The 19,217-nt window shown below is 43.6% G+C and overlaps 1 protein-coding gene across 1 annotated transcript in view; it reads right to left on the bottom strand.

Moving 5' to 3' along the window:
* Positions 1-19,217, bottom strand: part of chd5 (chromodomain helicase DNA binding protein 5) — a 59,437-nt gene that overhangs the window by 37,635 nt on the left and 2,585 nt on the right. The window contains 11 exon segments of the mRNA XM_056301145.1: positions 678-889; positions 1,654-1,860; positions 3,267-3,485; positions 4,406-4,572; positions 5,472-5,598; positions 5,919-6,031; positions 6,146-6,387; positions 7,952-8,070; positions 8,429-8,608; positions 11,609-11,623; positions 14,466-14,617. Coding sequence (XP_056157120.1) covers positions 678-889; positions 1,654-1,860; positions 3,267-3,485; positions 4,406-4,572; positions 5,472-5,598; positions 5,919-6,031; positions 6,146-6,387; positions 7,952-8,070; positions 8,429-8,608; positions 11,609-11,623; positions 14,466-14,617 — 1,753 coding nt within the window.

Genomic DNA, 19,217 nt, shown 5'->3' with positions numbered 1-19,217 from the left:
TTGTTCTTAAGAGTTTAGTATGTTATTTGTGATACAGTTGCAGTTCACATAGTTGTACATGCAAGAGAATGAGGAGACATTAATTTGATAAATCAATGCAAATCGCTCTTTGGATATAATGTAAGCTGAAATCTATTTGAAGTGATAGAGAATTGAATGTATTGTACTCCAGCATCTTTGCAGTCTCCTCCATCAATGTGCAGTTATAGTATTTGCAGATCCCTCTGCACAGGAGTAATGAAATATCTGGAAAAATGCTGAAGGCCTATAATTTGTAAGGTCTCTTGTAAGGGAATTTGAGAATGCTGAATTGAGTCTAGTAAGTCATAGAAAGGTGATTCAGTTCATCTAAACACAACGTTTAGTGGAAGAAACATTTCATCACTCATCCAAGTGACTTCGTCAGTCTTAACTGGCTGCAGGTATCCCCACCCTTATAAACAATACAGTGGCATAATGACCGAAAACAACGATCGGTTTCATATGCAAATCAGTGTAACCATTAACTAGAGTAAGGTAGGGTTACCATGAAGTGCTGATTGTCATATGACCTCACCACTGACACAAAATCTGCATCTATTTCATTTTTATTTTTTTATTTTTTTTAAATTTTAAATGGTGAAGTGGCAACCTCTTTAGAATTGGGTTTAAGCATGCGTGTAAAAATGAGTGGCCACCTGTGGTTAAGTATCCGGTGGATGACCATCCACTCTGGTTTGATGCCATATCGATAGAAGCGCTCCTCCATCACAGCATACTGAGGATCTTTGCTCTTCCTCTTCTCACTGTTAAGCTCTTCCTCTCCGGATCCATAGTCATACGGTGGGGGCTCATCCATGTCATTCTTACGCTGGTAGTTACGGTACATGACCATGTGGTAAAGCTCCAACTGCACAAGCCCAGATGGGAAAAAGCACAGAACATGATTTAAATCAAGTCAAGTTAAGTCAAATTTATTTGTATAGCCCAATATCACAAATTACAAATTTGCCTGAGGGGCTTTATAGCAACACAACATCCTGTCCCTTGCATCAGATAAGGAACAACTCCCTAAAAAAAAAAACTTTAAACTTTAACAGGGAGAAAAAATAGGAAGAAACCTCAAGAAGAGCAACAGAGGAGGGATCTCTGTCCCAAGATGGACCATGTGCAATAAAATGTAGCATGGTTTCACGCAAAGAAGCATGGAGGTAGCATAAAACAACACAAATTAAGAACTCATCATGGGGGTTAACTCTTTTGACATATACCCTATTATTGTTGGCCATTTGACTTCAAAAATAAATAAGCGCTAAATGAGAAATTGAAAAATGTGTTTGTTAAATCGTGATGTTGGCCCATGAGAGAAAAAGTGTCCTTTAGCCCAAATTAACTACAAACAAATGTTCAGTCAGCACTTGAATGTTCAAAAAGTGGTGGTTTTTTGCCTTTGTATTTTAATTACATTAAGATTTCTGGGTAGTTATATTCTCAACACTGAATGGCTGAGGGACCATGCGATGGTCACTCTATACTGGGCCCACATGTAGAGTCTAGCAGAAAACTAATTATTTTTGCAACCAGCATTAGACACCATCTTCTCTGTTGAATAAGTGATGATGAAAATACACAAAAGCATCCGATTTGAGACAAGACCTCGCTCTGTGATCCCACCTGCAGCTCGCTGACCCAGGAGCAGTGCCAGTAGGACAGGCCAGCCCACTTCACAAAGAACTCCCTCTCTGGATGGCCCTTGAGCGGGGGCTTGGCCAGCGGGTCTGCGGGCTTGCCGTCAGGGCCAGGAGGCAGCTCAGCCGGCAGCGGGGGTTCCCCCCACGTCCAATGAAGGATCTTCTGTACTTTGCCTTTTAGGGGTGGGCACTGTTGAAGAGATGAGATGAGTTGGGGGATACTACACGCCAGCATTTGCCAGTAACCAGCTGATGACTTTCAATGTGCTCCACTGTATGCCATGAGGTTGACATTATACGATTCCACCCACATTGAGTAGTTTTGGCAACATAAATGTTTAAAATCTCAAATTTTAGAAAATTAAGCCAACTATTTGCTTGAGCATTGTTTTTATCCTGTCCAAAAAAGACAGTTTTACCTTGAGCTCAATTATACTATGTGTTTTTGGAGCAAAAAATGTAAGACGGGGCCTTATAATTTAAAGCTTCTGGTCTGTGACCTTAGACGAGCTCTGGTGAGCGTAAACAAAGTCAGATTTAAATAGCGAGGGACATGAAATTGGAGTGTGGCATATTGGGAGCTGTCCAGCCAACTAAATGGCAGTCCCCATGGGGACTACCATTTAGTTGTACACCGGATTAAACAACAGGGCAGTTTACTGGGTAGATTTAAAGTACAGTAGATAATCAACTCAACATAAGAAGTGTAGATTAAAAGTGGCACAATGTAACTTTTTGAATTTTGGCAATGTCGTTTCCATCTTCTGTTCCAGTGGGTTTTATGCCCTATGGCAGACAAAATACATAGCGAAAACAAGGTCTCTGATGAATTGATCTGATGGCGATTGTATTGTTCTCCCATAGCCATCACAATCCAACCTAAATTAATTTAATGATATGTTTTTTTCTTTCCTCCTTTCTCTCCCCAATTGTATCAGGCCAATTACCCCACTCTTCCAAGCCGTCCCGATCTCTACTCCACCCTCTCTGCCGATCCGGGGGGGGGGCTGCAGACTACCACATGCCTCCTCCAATACACGTGGAGTCACCAGCCACTTCTTTTCACCTTACAGTGAAGAGTTTCGCAGGGAGATGTAGAGCATGGGAGGATCACGCTATTCCCCCCAGTTCCCCCTCCCCCCTGAACAGGCACGCCGACCGACCAGAGTAGGCGCTAGTGCAGCAACCAGGACACATACCCACATCCGGCTTCCCACCTGCAGACACGGCCAATTGTGTCTTTAAGGACGCCCGACCAATCCGAAAGCAAGATGGGTTTTCAAACCGGGATCCCCGTGTTTGTAGGCAACAGAATACACCGCTATGCTACCCAGACGCCCTAATGATGATATGTTGAAGCAAAAAAGTTATCTGGTGCTGCTTTGAATACACACACAGGCTATTCACTTTTAAGAAAAATAAAAATTAAACCTACTTTTATGGGATTATTCCTGACAAGAAAATAGAATTTATTTTAAAAAATAATGACAAGATTGATTGGAGATGTTGAACTGACATTTCCTTCTTAAGGAGAGGATAAGAACAACATTTAGGCGTTAAAGTCTTAAGTCAGCATGCGGCCTTGGGGCAGCTCACCATGCAGCGTGGGCAGAGCCACTCTCCGTTGGGGATCTCGGGCAGGGGCGGGTTGAGACAGTGGATGTGATAGGAGGATGGACAGGTGTCGCAGCACAGCAGCTCTCCTCCGTCCTTACACACACGGCAGAACTCCATGTGGTCATCCTCCTCCTCGCCCGCAGCCTCCTCCTCCTCCTCATCGTCATCCTTGGCCTCCCACTGGATACCCTCCTTCTCCTGTGGGGCGGAGCAAGGTGCATGCCGGCAGGGAACAGCACAACATCACCTCAGCCTCAGTTCTCGCTTTTTCACTCTCATTCAAGTGTGAGTTGAGCTTTGACCCACTTTTTTCCAAGCTGATGTCAATCTTGATTGTGTCAGTTCAGAGTGCTTGTTTAGTTACATTTTACCTTTTGAGTGATGGTATTTTGCTTTTATTTCCTGTTTTGCTTGGACAATTTGATTTTATCTAAACCAAAATAGCAGTTTTTGTTCACCTTATGGTCATTGATTAACATTGCTTCAGTTTTCATACACTTTGACTGTACTGAGACTTTTGCAGGTGTCAATGTCTTACATGGTTGAGGCTAGCAGTCAGTTCTCTTGACTCGTATTTATATTTCAATATCAAATCGATAACAAATAATAGATTTGTCAGTGGCTATTGATAATACAGAATAGTACATAATACATAATACTTACACTGCTATCACTCTTTTGACCACTCTGAAAACAGACACAGCAAAAAACTGATAACCTCGAATTGGTTTGTCATTTCACATGGTCAGTTTCCATTATATGCATTTCACCAGGAAGCTTACAGCATTTTTTTCCAAAGCAAAAAGTTATTCATGTATCATACACCCCCTATGTACATGCAAATACAAAATATTCACTGAACATTGCCATACAAAACACGAAAACCCAAACAGTAAATGATAGAATTCCCAGGGATCACAAATAATCCCTCAATACCGCAGGCTAAATCACTGGTTTGATAACAATTTACTATGGGGACCGAAAACATGATTTGGTATCTAAAAGCAACAACTGATGTGTTAGAAACTTAATACTCATAAATCTTAGCATGTTATTAGCATGGATGTGCTGTAACTGTCCTTCATAAGAGACGTATGATAAAACATAGGATCACTCACACAGTGTGGGCAGCTCCACTTGCCCTCGGGGGCCTTCTCCAGTTCAGGGTCCAGACAGACTAAATGGTAGGCTCTGGGACAGGTGTCACACAGGATGATCTCCCCACCTTGTTGGCACACCTCGCAGTAGTCCTGGTGGTCTGTCTCATAGCCATCCCCATCCTCCTCTGGAGAGGGGACACAGTACAGCAGGTCAAATATAAACACCTTACTCACTGTATAATGTGCACAAACACAAACTGCTACGATCGAGCTGCTTGGTGACTGACAGTCCAGAGCAGTGGTCACCAACCCTGCTCCTGGCGAGCTACCATCCAGCTAGTTTTCACTCCAACCCTAATTTAACACATCTGATTCAATTAATCAATCAATTAATCAAACGCTTTGGGTGTCTAGAAACGTGCTATATAGTAAATGTAATGATTATTGTTATTGATTATCATTGTTATCATTATTATTATTATTATTATTATTATTATTATCCATCCATCAGTTATCCAAGCCGCTTATCCCAGTTGGTGTCCCGGGATGCTGGAGCCTATCCCAGCAGATTATTATTATTATTATTATTATTAAGACCTTGATTAATAATAATAATAATAATAATTACTATTATGATTGTTATTATTATTATTGTTATTGTTATTATTAATATTAATCAAGGTCTTGAGTAGGTAATCAGTAGAATCAGGTTTGTTAAATTAGGGTTGGAGTGAAAACCGGCAGGATGGTAGCTCTCCAGGAGCAGGGTTGGTGACCACTGGTCCAGAGCAATGCAGTGTGACTGTGAGCAACTACCTAATTGAAAAAAGTAGGTTTGCCGATTAAAAATTAAAAAAAAAAAAAAAAAAAACATGGAAGCTCGACAAACTTTCTCAAAACAAAGAAAAAATTAATAAACAATACAGTATAGAGATATATGCACATCTTCCCAGATCTTTTTTTGTTTTGTTTTTTTTTACTCTCACCATAAATCAAACCCAAGAATCAGGTCAGGAGTGGTTTCAGAGGGATTTGAGAGAGATATACACCAGGGAGGGTATGGGAGTGCAGACAGTCAACATACTTTTCCTTTTTTTGCGCCCACGTCGGGGCTTTTTCTTGGCGGCTGCCCCCGAGGTATCAGAAAGCACAGAGGCACTGTGGATGCTGATGTCATCAAAGTCTGACTCCTCCAAGAAGTCCTCCTCACTCTGAAAACACACACACACACACACACACACACACAAATTGGTGATTGAGACACACCTTGTTAGTACCATGATGCTCACACCAAACATTTTTTTCTTTTTTTGCATTGAAAAAGGCATGGTGCAGTATGTTATGGTGTGCTATGCTTCACTGTAATACAACTTATCTGTGAGCTGAGCTAGACTAGATCACATTTCACACTGTCACCATATGAACACCCCGCTGTGACACGGGTCCCTATGCATCACATTGGAAACAGACAGTAGCTGACAGAATGGACAGGGGTGGGAGGATGGTGGTTGCAACTAACAAAACAACATACCGAGGATGCTTTCTTCTTCTTTGCACTTTGGCCTGACTTTGATTTGGTCTTCTTCGGCTTCGGCTTCTTCTTCACCTCTTTCATGGTCTTGCTCTTCTTTCTAACCCCTGGCCCTGAGACACGGATCCAGACCACAGCTGTGTTAAGTGACTGGTGTCACTTCCTATTGTTTCTAAAAACAAAACAAAACCCAAAAACCACTCTCACTGTCTGCTGCTAGTCCTTACCCTTTCCCTCTTTGGTTTTGGCTTTTTTGACTGGCCCCAGCTGAGCGCCCGTCTGGCCGCTGCTCACAGAGATTGGCTGAGCTACCGTAACCGTTTCCACGGCGGCGGCCACGGCGGCGGCCACAGCAGTGGCAGATGCGCCTTTGAACGGGTTGTTGGCGCTGAACTCCCGCCACTTGGCACCCAACACGGTCATCATCTTTGACATGGGAATCTTGGGGTTCTTCTTGGCGATGAGAGGCCTGAGTAAAACCAGGGGAGGGGAAAGAGAGAGAGCGATGCAAGGCGGCGTTATTATGTCACAGTCCATTCCCGTCAACATAATTCATGCCTCCCTCCACACCAAGAGGGAACCGAGCTTCGATTCGCGACAAACCCACTGCCCCGTAAGTTTGGTTTGTCGCTGCTGCAGAGTGTGTGTGTGTGTGTGTGTGTGTGTGTGTGTGTGTGTGTGTGTGTGTGTGTGTGTGTGTGTGTGTGTGTGTGTGTGTGTGTGTGTGTGTGTGTGTGTGTGTGTGTGTGTGTGTGTGTGTCATGTCTGTGATTTGTCAGGCTACAGCTCGAGGTTTGGCATGCTGGCCTGTGAGAGGCAGTGGGTCAAAGTACTAAGTCCCAGAGCCCCGCGGCTGTCAAAGGCATCCAGTAAGCAGCTGAATGCTCACCAGGGGCACTGCAGGAGCTCATGCTCCACTTTGTCAGAGCAGAGGCTTAGCCCAGCCCGGCAGCCCCCAGGTGAGACAGACTCTTTACACCAACAGCCGAGCTTTCTAACGCAGACAAAAAGAGCTGTGTTTGCTCACCACACAGAGCTCGACTTTGACGGTGGAGGGTTGTTGGGGTTTTTTTTTTTTTTTTTTTTTTTTTTTAGATAATTTCAGCGAGGCAATCCAAGGCAATAGAGGAGCGGGTGCTAATCAAGATATCAAAAGCTAACACTGGTGTGATTTTAAATTCTTTTTATTGTCAACAAATGCATTTGAAAGACTGAGATCCCCCATGCATTTCCTGTACCAACAAGTCTTTTTCATTTAGCCATCGCCACACTTAGCTCCCATCCAGGAAGCCATAGGATCCCACTGTAATCAAAAACACTGACCAAAACAGGTCACGGACTCATATTGTTGCCTTGTCCACCATAATGTATCATTGTAAATGTGGGGTTTTTTTCAGTTTTTCCTGAAAAATCTTCATAAAGGGATAATTTATTTTGTGATTTATGGAAATTAGTTTAGTTTCTGGCAGACTCGGGTGTTAAGAAATCACTATGCATATTTTGGGGCTTCCTATTGGATGAATGTGGGCTCTACCCTATGTAAGTTTGTTTACTACAGTGCCTCACATTGGTCCAGGTTTGACTGATTTGGTTATTCTAGTCTGTCATTGAGTGTTCTAACATTTGATTGGCTGTTCTCCGATGCCCGTAGTGTGATTGTCACACTTCCATCTGCTTGTCGCATTGGAAGTAAATGCAAGTAGGTAGCACTGAAATAATGAAATGTTTTCCTGTTAAACAGAACAGTTTGCTGCCTTTAGAAGTCACCTTTGGAAAAAGTAGAACACAGGTTTTTCACAACAATGAACTGCACTGTTTAAAACTGAGGCTATGTATTTGTTAGCTGTATTTTATAATTTTTTGAAAGCGATGGGATCCTATGGTTTCCAGGATGGGAGCTAAGTGTGCCATCAGCTAGATTGAAAAGACTTGTGAGTATGGGGGGAATGCATGGGGGAATTTTCATGGCCTTTCTCGAAAATGAGAAAAACATAAAATTACAACAGTTGTCATCCTTTAAAATGGATACTAACCTGAGGAACTGGCTGAAGGCCTTATAGTTGGTGATGGTTTTATAGTCCTCCTCCGTGAAACCATATTGGACGTCCTCTAGGCCCCACTCTTGCATGAGCTGGCTGGATGACTTGGGTTCCTGGGGCAACAAAGGTCAGGGATTGATCACAATGCAAAGCAGACAGACTAATAGAAAAAGCCCTGGGAAACTATGTTAAACACAGACACAGGATGAGAATGAAGAGATTAACACTTTAAGATTGTGCTCTAAGATGTGCTAGCACAACTAATAAGGTCCCTGTGGGAGCTGGTTGCTCATCCAAGTCAGTAAATCCAGTGGGCTAAATCACATCTTCGACACATAAGGGGGATAGCGATTCTCACTAGTAGACTTTCAGTTATATACAGCACCAACCAAACTTAATAAACATGTAGTTCTTGCCAGTGACAATTAAAATTTGGCCAGAACTTTTTCCCTGACAAAGCGTTAAACTTACTTTCATATTTCCATCATCATCATCATCTTCATCATCCTCATCGTCTCTCTTCTTCTTCCTGGGCTTTTTCTCTTTCTTTTCTTTTGGTTTCTTTTTCTTTTTCTTCGTGGGTCCGTAGGTGCTGCTCTCGCTCTCTGAGCCAATCTCTGGACGTTCACGTTCCTCCTCCATCTCAGAGGCCTCCTCCAAGTCACTATCGACGTCCACCTGGATTCCTGCCTGAGACATGCACACATGCATGTGTACGCATTCACACACAAAAACACACACGACAAAACACAGACACACACATGCACATCAATTATGGTCATTAGCAACAGATTCACAGGTCATTATATATTACACACACGAGCACACACACACAGAATACCTTAACTACACTAACAGGAAAAATAGCAGCGCACAGGTAATACAGAGGTCATTTTTACTCTTTTGTAATATGCCTTGAAAAAAACAAGTTAAACAGATGAAAGTTAGATTCTGCTAGCCAACAATGGAGGGAGAGACAAAGGTCAAAATTAACAAAATATGGAGTAACTATCACAACAACCACCAACAAATGCTTGTGTGCAGTACAGCATCATATGATTCAAAGCGACTCATTGTAATAAATGGCTTTCCAGGCTCAACTACTGTCCCCCCCCCCTTTTCTCCCCAGTTGTGTCTGGCCAATTACCCCACTCTTCTGAGCCATCCCGGTCACTGCTCCACCCCCTCTGCGGATCCAGGGAAAGCTGCAGACTACCACATGTCTCCTTCGATACATGTGGAGTCACCAGCCGCTTCTTTTCACCGGACAGTGAGGAGTTTCACCAGGGAGACGTAGTGCATGGGAGGATCACGCTATTCCCCCCAGTTCCCCCTCCCCCTCCAAACAGACGCTTCGACCGACCACAGGAGACACTAGTGCAGCGACCAAGACACATACCCACATCCGGCTTCCCACCCGCAGACACAGCCAATTGTGTCTGCAGGATGCCCGACCAAGCCGGAGGTAACACAGAGATTCGATTCGGCGATCCCCGTGTTGGTAAGCAATGGAATAGACCGCTATGCTACCTGGACACCCCAGACTCAACTATTGTGAAACCAATTTGCCTGCCATATAATCATATATGGTGTTTGCTTACTTTTAATCTTTGACCATGGATGATCTATACCATGTCTAAACTGAGTCTATATTGCTTGGATAGATGCTTAAAGCTTGTGTGTAGCAGAACAAAGGTAGTGCTATAGAGTGTCTTCTCCGTGTGAACTAATAAAGGCCTATTGTTAACTGTTAGCTGATAGCAGAGAAATGTATGGGAAGCTCATTTGAATGTAACAAGGTCTGAAGGAACAGTCCTGGAGAATCACAAGCTGGAGGATAAGGATGAGAGGAGACCTGACCTACGAACTCTTGGAGCAAGTTCTGTTATCCATTGGGATGACAGTCCAGCAATAAAGATAAGCTACTTCCTCCAAACAGGATTAGGGAGAAACTCTGGGTAAGTACCATTGTGACCATGACAATAAGCATGTTTGGACTGCAATGCATAAAGGGAGTGTACTCTGAGATCAGGGCACGCACTAAGTATCCATACTTTGTGCATCTGTTCATGAACATATTAAAGTGTGACAATACTGTAAGAGTAGCGCATGGGAGGATCACGCTATAAGTTCATGGATAACCATGACCTGGATGAATGAGAACATTCACAGACAATACTGTAAGAGATTTTTTTCTCGCACCTCATTTATTGTCAGAATGAGATTAAATAATTGCCATGAGAGTTATTTACAACAATTCATCCCTGTTGTATAGTTGCTTCTGCTGCATTAGGTTGAAGCTAAAATTTGTTTTAAAAAAAACCTCTTAGATCCCCATAGCATTGACTGGCCCATCTACTTTTTGGACAGGCCTAGATTTTTGACATTGCTTTCAATGAGGGGGGAGCTGGTTATACCAGTATTTAACATCTACTTATGTAAATATAGCAAAGGAGAGAGATGATTAAAACATCACATTGAAGGGCAGGGCATTACCATTGTCAAGTGTTGTGAAGGTGCTTTGGATAAAAGTATCCACTAAATAGCACAGGCATGTGTGTTCAATCAAAACCGACATTGTTCCATGTCACATCCTTACAACAGTGTGTTATCCTAATACAGTTGTGCAATATATGTCCATAGGTCAGTGGTGAGTTGGTACTGGGGACACCTCCATAGGGGGAAAAGAGACACGGAACTACAGGATCTCCCCATAACAAACTGAACTTTGAAACAACACACCTTGAGCAGTCCAGCCAATCACAGCCTTAAATTGCCCTGTGGATATGTAGTGCTGCATCTTGCCAGGGTAGTATTAGGCAACATCTGGAGGGCTATATGGAAATAACACCTAAAAGGTGCTGTTATCATTATTAACAGTGTCGCCTATGAGCAGATTTATTAGTGTGGATTCTCCTTCTTTCACATTAGGAGTATATCCATGAGTCTGCGTGTTTAAGATCAAAAGAGACAGAAGGAGAAAGACAGAGAGAGAGAGAGAGAGAGAGAGAGAGAGAGAGAGAGAGAGAGAGAGAGAGAGAGAGAGAGAGAGAGATGCAATTTACTCATCTCTCACCTTTACACCTGTGCATGTCTTTGTGTTTATCTTTCTCCCTCTTGTCTATGCACAGTATGTATATGTATGGGATATATGTTTCTATCTTTTTTGTCTATATACATGTTTTTGTGTGCTGTGTTGTGTATTATGTGTGTATGTATGCATGTGTAATTATGTGTATGTGTGTGTTTGAATACGAATGTGTGAATCTGTGTGTGTGTGCGTGTGTGTGTGTGTGTGTGTGTGTGTGTGTGTGAGAGAGAGAGAGAGAGCGAGCTTGTGTTTGTAGGTGTGCATGTGTGTTTTGGAGTAAATTAGGACGTAAGTACTTCAGTCTGCTTGCTGCCTGTTGCACAGTAGGCCTGTGTGGATCCATGGAGAGACTTGCAGGCGTTTTGCTCTGCAGCACAGCGGAAAGGCTCACGTTGCCGCAGCGCCCGCCAGCCCTACCAGCAGCCCGGCTGTGTTGCCATGGAGACCAAATTCGAGCAGTGTCTGGCTCTCTCTCTCTCTCTCTCTCTTTCTCGCTCTCTCTCTCTCTCTCTCTCTCTCTCTCTCTCTCTCTCTCTCTCTCTCTCTCTCTCTCTCCTCACTTTGTCTCTCTCTCCCTCTCTATCTCCATTTCTCTATTCACACAGCCCCCACCCGCCATCCCCACCCACCCTCTTCTCGCACTCTCTCTCCCTCTCTTTTTCCTCCTCTCTCCTTCTCTTTCACACACCTCACCTCAAAGCTCCCACTATTGCCACTATTGTTCTTTTTCTTCTCTCTCTCTCTCTCTCTCTCTCTCACTCTCTCTCATAGCTGCCCTTTCATTTGCTCTCTCACTCTTTCTTTCTTCCCTTCCACACACTCTCACCCCCCACCCTCACCCCCCTCATCCCATCCCCCCAACTCTCTAGCAGTGGCAGCCAATGGAACGGCGCCATCCAATCAGATGCGTTTGCATAACAAGCTTGTTATGCAGAGGCCGGGGCTCCAATTCTGGTCTAGACAAATCTCATTTATGCATAAGAAGGAGAAATGGTGACAGAGAGAGAGAAAAAAGACACAGAGAGAGGGAGGAGGGGGGGAATGGAAAGGGGGTGGGTTGGGGGTGGGGGGTTAATGTTGGAGGCAGAAGAGGGGAGAAGCAAGGAAGCAGAACCACTGTTAATCCAGGGAGCAACTGCAAAGACAAGATGTTCAAGGTGGCCCAGAGTTCAATGCTATGCGTGCATTACAGGTCCAAAAAGGACTCTGGCAGCAACAAAGACTGTGTCTCTTCATCCAGAAGAAAAAAGGAAAAGGCCTGATAGCATAATTGAATTAGATGCCTTGCCTATAATGGCTCTGCCTTAGGGAGGTAACACAAAACAGCACATAAAGTATCAAATAAATACAGCTGTGAGTGACACTTCAGAGCCTCATCACACCCAACACATTTAACCATGAGAAATTTAGGCCCCGTCTATACACAGGAATCAATTACAGCTTTTGCTCTTTCTGGCAACACTTTGCAGCTTCATCATATGCACAATATTTTACCATAGCAAATCCATACCCTCTTTCTTTTCAAGAAAGTCAAGTACATGTTTATTCAAGATCCCAAAACTGAATCCTTAAAAAAGTGGACTATAGATGTTTCCTATCTGTTTGTACAGGTCCTTTGTTTCCCTCAGAGCTGGGAGGAATAACAGAGTTCCTGCCTCAGTAATATTCCTTCCAGCAGCGGCTGTGACATGGGAGGGAGATCCGTCACTGGGAGCCCCTGACCCCAGTTGATCTGTGGTGATGTTTGACACCAACCTCCCAGGAGTGTTTGGAAGTTATTTATAGCAGCAGTCAGTCCTTGGCGATGGCATTAAACAAAAAAACAAAAAAAATTGAGGTGAAGAAAGGAGGAGGATGAAAAGAAGGAGTGAAGGACAGAAAGAAAGAAAGAAAGAAAGAAAGAAAGAAAGAAAGAAAGAAAGAAAGAAAGAAAGAAAGAAAGAAAGAAAGAAAGAAAGAAAGAAAGAAAGAAAGAAAGAAAGAAAGAAAGAAAGAAAGAAAGAAAGAAAGAAAAAGAAAGAACGAAATGCCATAAAGCAAGGACCGCAACAAAAGAGCAAGTATCAATGAAGAGGAAGAATGAAGTGATGCACCGTGAGAGGGACAACAGGGGAGGAGAGGGAGGGAAGAGGTAAAGACAGTCGGAGCAGAGTGTGCATGACTGTGTGTGTGTGTGTGTGTGTGTGTGTGTGTGTGTGTGTGTGTGTGTGTGTGTGTGTGTGTGTGTGCGCGTGTGTGTGAGTGAGAGAGAGAGAGAGAGAGAGAGAGAGAGAGAGAGAGAGAGCAAAAGAGAGGAAGAGACGATGAGAGAGAGGGAAGAGTGTCAGAGCGGGAGTCCCCCATCATTAGCTCAGCAGGACCCGGAGCTCAGTGTTTATCATGAGCAGCCAAAGGGCCGTTGGCAAGCTGGCCAGCCAAGCTCCTCACAGCACCACCGCCATCCGTGAGCCAGCAGAGGAGAAACATCCTGGCTGTGTCACCGATACTGCCCTGAGTCCTTACCAACACAGGCTAGATGGAGATGCTGGGAATACAGTTCAATCTTGCACACTGTCATCCTGCACGTCAGGAGGAACGTATATGCTCACAGATCATTCGTGTGTGCAAAGGGGCTCAACTGGACACCACTGTGTGCTGTGCCAAGCTTTCTCTCCTAGCCCCAAAGCTCAGCAATCTCATAACAAGGTTTGTTGATGATTATTGCATTCAGTATCATTACAGTACCTGGGCTGGTGTTAATTCACATGGGGGGGAAAAAACAACATAAAACAAACACAGATCATTAGAAGGCTTGTAGGTGCTGAGTAGAGGTTTCATAGACATATGCTTTGGCTTTGCTTCTCGAACTCCAGTCTCTGCTGTCTGAACCTCATTGAAAGCAAGATGTACGATCTCTACGGGAATAACCTGGTTGAACAAAGGTTAAATAAGAGATACATAGAGATGAAACTGTCGCCGCTGTTTACGCTGCAAGCCATTTAAACCTCTAACCTGCTGTCTAAATGTCAAAGCCTAGACACTGGAGAAGCTTGGCTGTCGAAACTGCTCTGTCACTCGGCTGTGGAAGCCTGGCCCCCACAGCACACTCCTGACCTACCGCACATACCCCCACCACCAATGCCAACGTCAGCACACTCACAAATTGACTCCCTAAACTAGTACTCAGCTCACACACACAGCTTATACCGATGCTAGCAATGACATCGGCGCCAAGTGCCCTGAGCCAGAGACACCTCGCTGCCTCTCATTTAGATTAGAGGCAGTCTGCTGGTCAAAACACACCTTTGATCCAATCAAAGGGACACCATATAAGAGCTTGAGAAATAGAAAATGTGGGGTAAGCTCTTGCCGAAATCCCTGCCAGACCTGTCGAGTGCGGGGTCACGATGCGTAATGTGACTGTGGACTGCAGCTTACCTCCTTTTTCCTCTTCTTAACCTTGAGCATTTTCCCCTCTTTCATCTTTTTGGGCTTCTTCTTCTTCTGTTGTTTGAGGGAGTCATCATCGGAGAAGAAGCTTTCGAGCGGCGTGAGGGGAACAGTGTGGCGTTCACCTTCGTCATCCTCATCTGGACTCAAAGATAAGAACAAAGACCGTGTTGTGTTCAGGGACACAATGTACCAAGCATTGTGTACTCAGGCTTCATGTACCACAATAAGCATAAAAATTAATTAACACATTTTCTCCGGCCAAATGTTCAGGACCAGGTTTTGGCTCTGTTGTTCCACTACTTTTCAAGCCAATTTGGCATGTCACTGAAAAGTATCATTTTATTTCAAACATGAATTAATTTGTCCCCGAACAGCAAAACTGTTTTCCATGCTTGTGTGCTTCCTACCGTCCACTCAAGACAGTCATCGACTGTCTTGAGTGGATAAACATTGGCCTTTCTGTTCGATAGAAAATTGATTATTTTTACTTCATTTCAGAACACTTTGTAAGAAGTAAAACACTTGATCAGAGCAGATCATTAAGTGTGGGTCAACTTTTCCAGTCAAAACACAAACACGTGGCATTAACTGCCCCACCTCTGAGCGGAAACACCCCCACCCCCACCCCCAGGGCACATTGAGGTACAACAGAGCATATCTGCTGACTTTAATGCTTGCTAGGAATGAAGAGACCCACAGCTGGTTGTCAAACTGTACTGTGTCAGAGCTGCTGTGTAACGGGCATGCCAACCGCTGAGCACGGCAGACTTCAATGGTGCCATAGTGGGTCACCGAGGAGTAAGTAAAGGAGAGACAGCGGTGAGACAGCAGCAGAAGAAAAAATACATCATCACAAAGAGGCTCTCACATGATACGTCCTCCCTCTCTCTCTCTCTCTCTCTCTCTCTCTCTCTCTCTCTCTCTCTCTCTCTCTCTCTCTCTCTCTCTCTCTCTCTGTGTCAGAGTTCCTCTCGCCTTGTCTTTATCTACCTGTCTCTCTTTATCACTCCTTTTCTCTCTCTGTCTCCCTGCCTTTCTTGTACACGGAGACGTGCGCGCTCAGACTGGAGGGCATGAAATATGCAGCACAAGTATTGGAGTCAGTCAGCCAACACCAGCCCCGCAGTCCTCCATTCCCCTGGGTAGCTGGAGTGAAAGAGTGATGAGGAGGGATTCCTCTGTAGTAGACATGCAAGCCTCATCGACCACTTATCCTCTATTTAGCCACGCTAGCAGGACCCCCCCCCCACACACACACACACACACAGCCCTCGGTGGCACCCAAGGTTTAATCAATGGCAACGACAACCTCATGGTATATCGTCTGTGTTTTTTCAGAGAAGAAATGGATTTCCCCTCCGCCAGTACAGAACGGCTGCTCTCTCTTTTCGCTTTCTTGACCTGTTTATGTGCATACATCTATCTAGCTAGCTAGCTAGCTATCTATCTATTTATCTAGATAGATAGATAGATAGATAGATAGATAGATAGATAGATAGATAGATAGATAGATAGATAGATAGATAGATAGATAGATAGCTTTTTCTGTTTGTCTGTCTATCTATCTATCTATCTATCTATCTGTCTGTCTGTCCATCCATCCATCCATCCATCCATCTATCTATCTATCTATCTATCTATCTATCTATCTATCTATCTATCTATCTATCTATCTATCTATCTATCTATCTATCTATCTATCTATCTATCTATCTATCTATCTATCTCTGTCTGTCTGTCTGTCTGTCTGTCTGTCTGTCTGTCTGTCTGTCTGTCTGTCTGTCTGTCTATCTATCTATCTATCTATCTATCTATCTATCTATCTATCTATCTATCTATCTATCTATCTATCTATCTATCTATCTATCTATCTATCTATCTGTCTGTCTGTCTGTCTGTCTGTCTGTCTGTCTGTCTGTCTGTCTGTCTATCTATCATAGCTTTCTTTCTATGACTGAACCATACTCCTTCGCCTTTGTTTTCTTGTGTTTCTTTTTTTTTTACTATTCAAATGTATCCTATCTTTTTCTGTTTGTTCTTTTGTTCAGTCCTTTATTCTTACATTTTCTTATATAATTTCTTTGTTTCTCTCTTCTTCTTCTTTTTTGCATCTTCTTTGTCACGTGATGTTCTGTCTGTCCTCTGTATTAAAATATCTTTCTTCCTCTAAATGACGCCTTGAGATTATGTCTTTAATGTCTCACAGTGGGAGCTCTTTTACATTTGGGTTATGCTAGCTGTCTACCAGGCAAGTCATGGCAGCAGGCAGCTCACATCTCTCTCCGATGCACACATGATGAAATGAACTGAGATGCAGTGGGAGACAGCCCTAGTTTACACAAAGGGAAAATACAGTCCACTCTCTGGCTCTCCCTTATTTGTGGGCGAACAGATAAAGAAGATATCGCCGGCCATTTTCAATGAAGACAGCTTCATGCTAAAATAATTGTGCTCTTGCTCTGCTTCGAATGCAATAAATTATCTAAACCTAACGGCAGTCTTTCAGCCTTACTGAGTGGGAGAGCCATTTATTGAAATAAGGTTTAGAACTTGGTGTTGCACACCCAATTACCCTTAACAACAGATTAAATTAGTGCACTTATCCAAGTCAAACCGGATATGATCGTTTCATCAAGTGGATGCAAGTATATAGGCCTAGCAACAGTCTCTTAGAAAAGCACTCGATTTGTAAGCCAACAGTATAGTAGCTATATTGCAACAGTTAAAGAATAAATTATATTAAAAAAAATTGGTGCATGTGAGTGCAAAGACTGCATTGCTTTTGCATGAGAAGCAACTGCAAAAAACTGTTTCTGGCACCCTCACAACTAAATGGTCGGTGTCGCCTCCCAAAGGAATGCCACCAGGGAAAAAGATAATCTTTCTGGTCGCTGAGAGGGAAAGGCTATGCCAGCTGTGTGTGTGTGTGTGTGTGTGTGTGTGTGTGTGTGTGTGTGTGTGTGTGTGTGTGTGTGTGTGTGTGTGTGTGTGTGTGTGTGTGTGTGTGTGTGTGTGAGTGATGGTGTGGTCACTCAGTCATGTGGCCAAAGGGGACTGGCACCAGATCCTGTCAGAGGGAGGACCGCCGCTCCACTTGGCACATGTGCCCTCTGCTACGTGCATTGAGGAATGGCACTAACACTGCTCTGACCTTCTTGCAAGGGCTTGTCCAATGGAGCGACCCATTAGAGGGGAGATTCATGAGTCGCTCCCTGGCGAGAAAGCCAGAGTTTACAGGCAAACACATTATCCTTTTCCCTGACAGCCCCCGTGTGGAAATACTCACTCAATGAAGCCCAGGCTGCCCGCCATAGAGGAAGAAAGATGGAGCCAAGGATTCTCCTCTTTGATGGTTGCTTGTACCTCAGCCATCAAATGCTTTCAGACAAAGAAACCTAGCCACTGTTCTTCGCTAATCGGAACATTAAGATGACGAGGGGATATGCTGCACATATCAACATTAAAATCTTATCTATCCCTAAAGAGGACCATGCACTAGACGACATACCGCGAGTAATGAGCACATTTCCAAAACGAGGTGCAACTGAGGGCAATAACAAACACATCCAAACGTAGCACTGTATATCTGCAAATATACATAAAAAAACACCCCTCCATTATAGGCTACGTGCACGCGGAGAAGGGAAAAATGGTGTCAACTTTCACTGCATGAGATCCTAAAATAGACCATTTTCCAATTGGGGATAACATTTGTAGGCACACAAAAGCCTGTGATAATCCCTCAATTTGAGGGAAGAACAAAAAAATAAAATAAATAAAATAAAAAAATATATATATAATAAAGAGACCTGCAACAGTGAAAGCGCAGGGAGTAAAAGAAAAGGATACAGAGATGTGAGAGCATGTGGCACATCAACTAAAAAGCAGTGGTACACAGGGCGACTTTTTTGATCCAAAGGACAGCTGCGCTTGAGGAGCTGCCTCACCATTGTTCCATTTTTTTGCATAGCAACATGTTGCTATGAGGAAACATTTAGATCAATTTCTGACCCAGTCTTTCTATTTGTCATCTGCTGTGGGAAGTGCTAAATATGTCTGTTAACCCAAAAGGGGGCCCAATCTGTCCCCACCTAAACAATGATTTGACTATCAGATTATTTCCATTTTTGTAATGGTCAGTGATGAAGAGTGTAAAGAAATCTATACTATATATAGATGGTGTGTGTCTTCCTCAAGCTCGGGTCCTCTACCAGAGGTCTGGGAGTTTGAGGGTTCTGTACAGTATCTTAGCTGTTCCTAGGACTGCACTCTTCTGGACAGAGACCTCAGATGTTGTTCCTGGAATCTGCTGGAGCCACTCTCCCAGTTTCGGGGCCACAGCTCCTAGTGCTCCTATCACCACTGGGACTACTGTAGATTTCGCCTTCTCCCTCAGCCCTTAGTATTTCTCTAGCTTCTCTTGCTCTTTCTTCCTGATGTTGCCAGTGCTTGGGACTGCGACATCAATCACTACTGCTTTCTTCTGTTCCTTGTCGACCACCACAATGTCTGGTTGGTTAGCCAGCACCTGCTTGTCAGTCTGGAACTTGAAGTCCCACAGGATCTTAGCTCTGCCAAGCTGATGCTGATACTATTTCTAAACTATATCCTGAGTGTTGAGATTCTAATGTTTCACTTGGCTTTAAATTCGAGGTTAAACTACTTTTATTAAATGTTAATAAAAATGCGTGACACCTAAGTTTAAACTCGACTTCTTGCCTCTGTCTCAATTTCCAG

The sequence above is a fragment of the Lampris incognitus genome, chromosome 2 (genome assembly GCF_029633865.1).
Source record: "Lampris incognitus isolate fLamInc1 chromosome 2, fLamInc1.hap2, whole genome shotgun sequence".
In the NCBI taxonomy this organism is placed as follows: domain Eukaryota; kingdom Metazoa; phylum Chordata; class Actinopteri; order Lampriformes; family Lampridae; genus Lampris; species Lampris incognitus.
The sequence above is the reverse complement of the archived record's forward strand: the minus strand, read 5'-3'. Positions and strand labels throughout refer to the sequence as shown.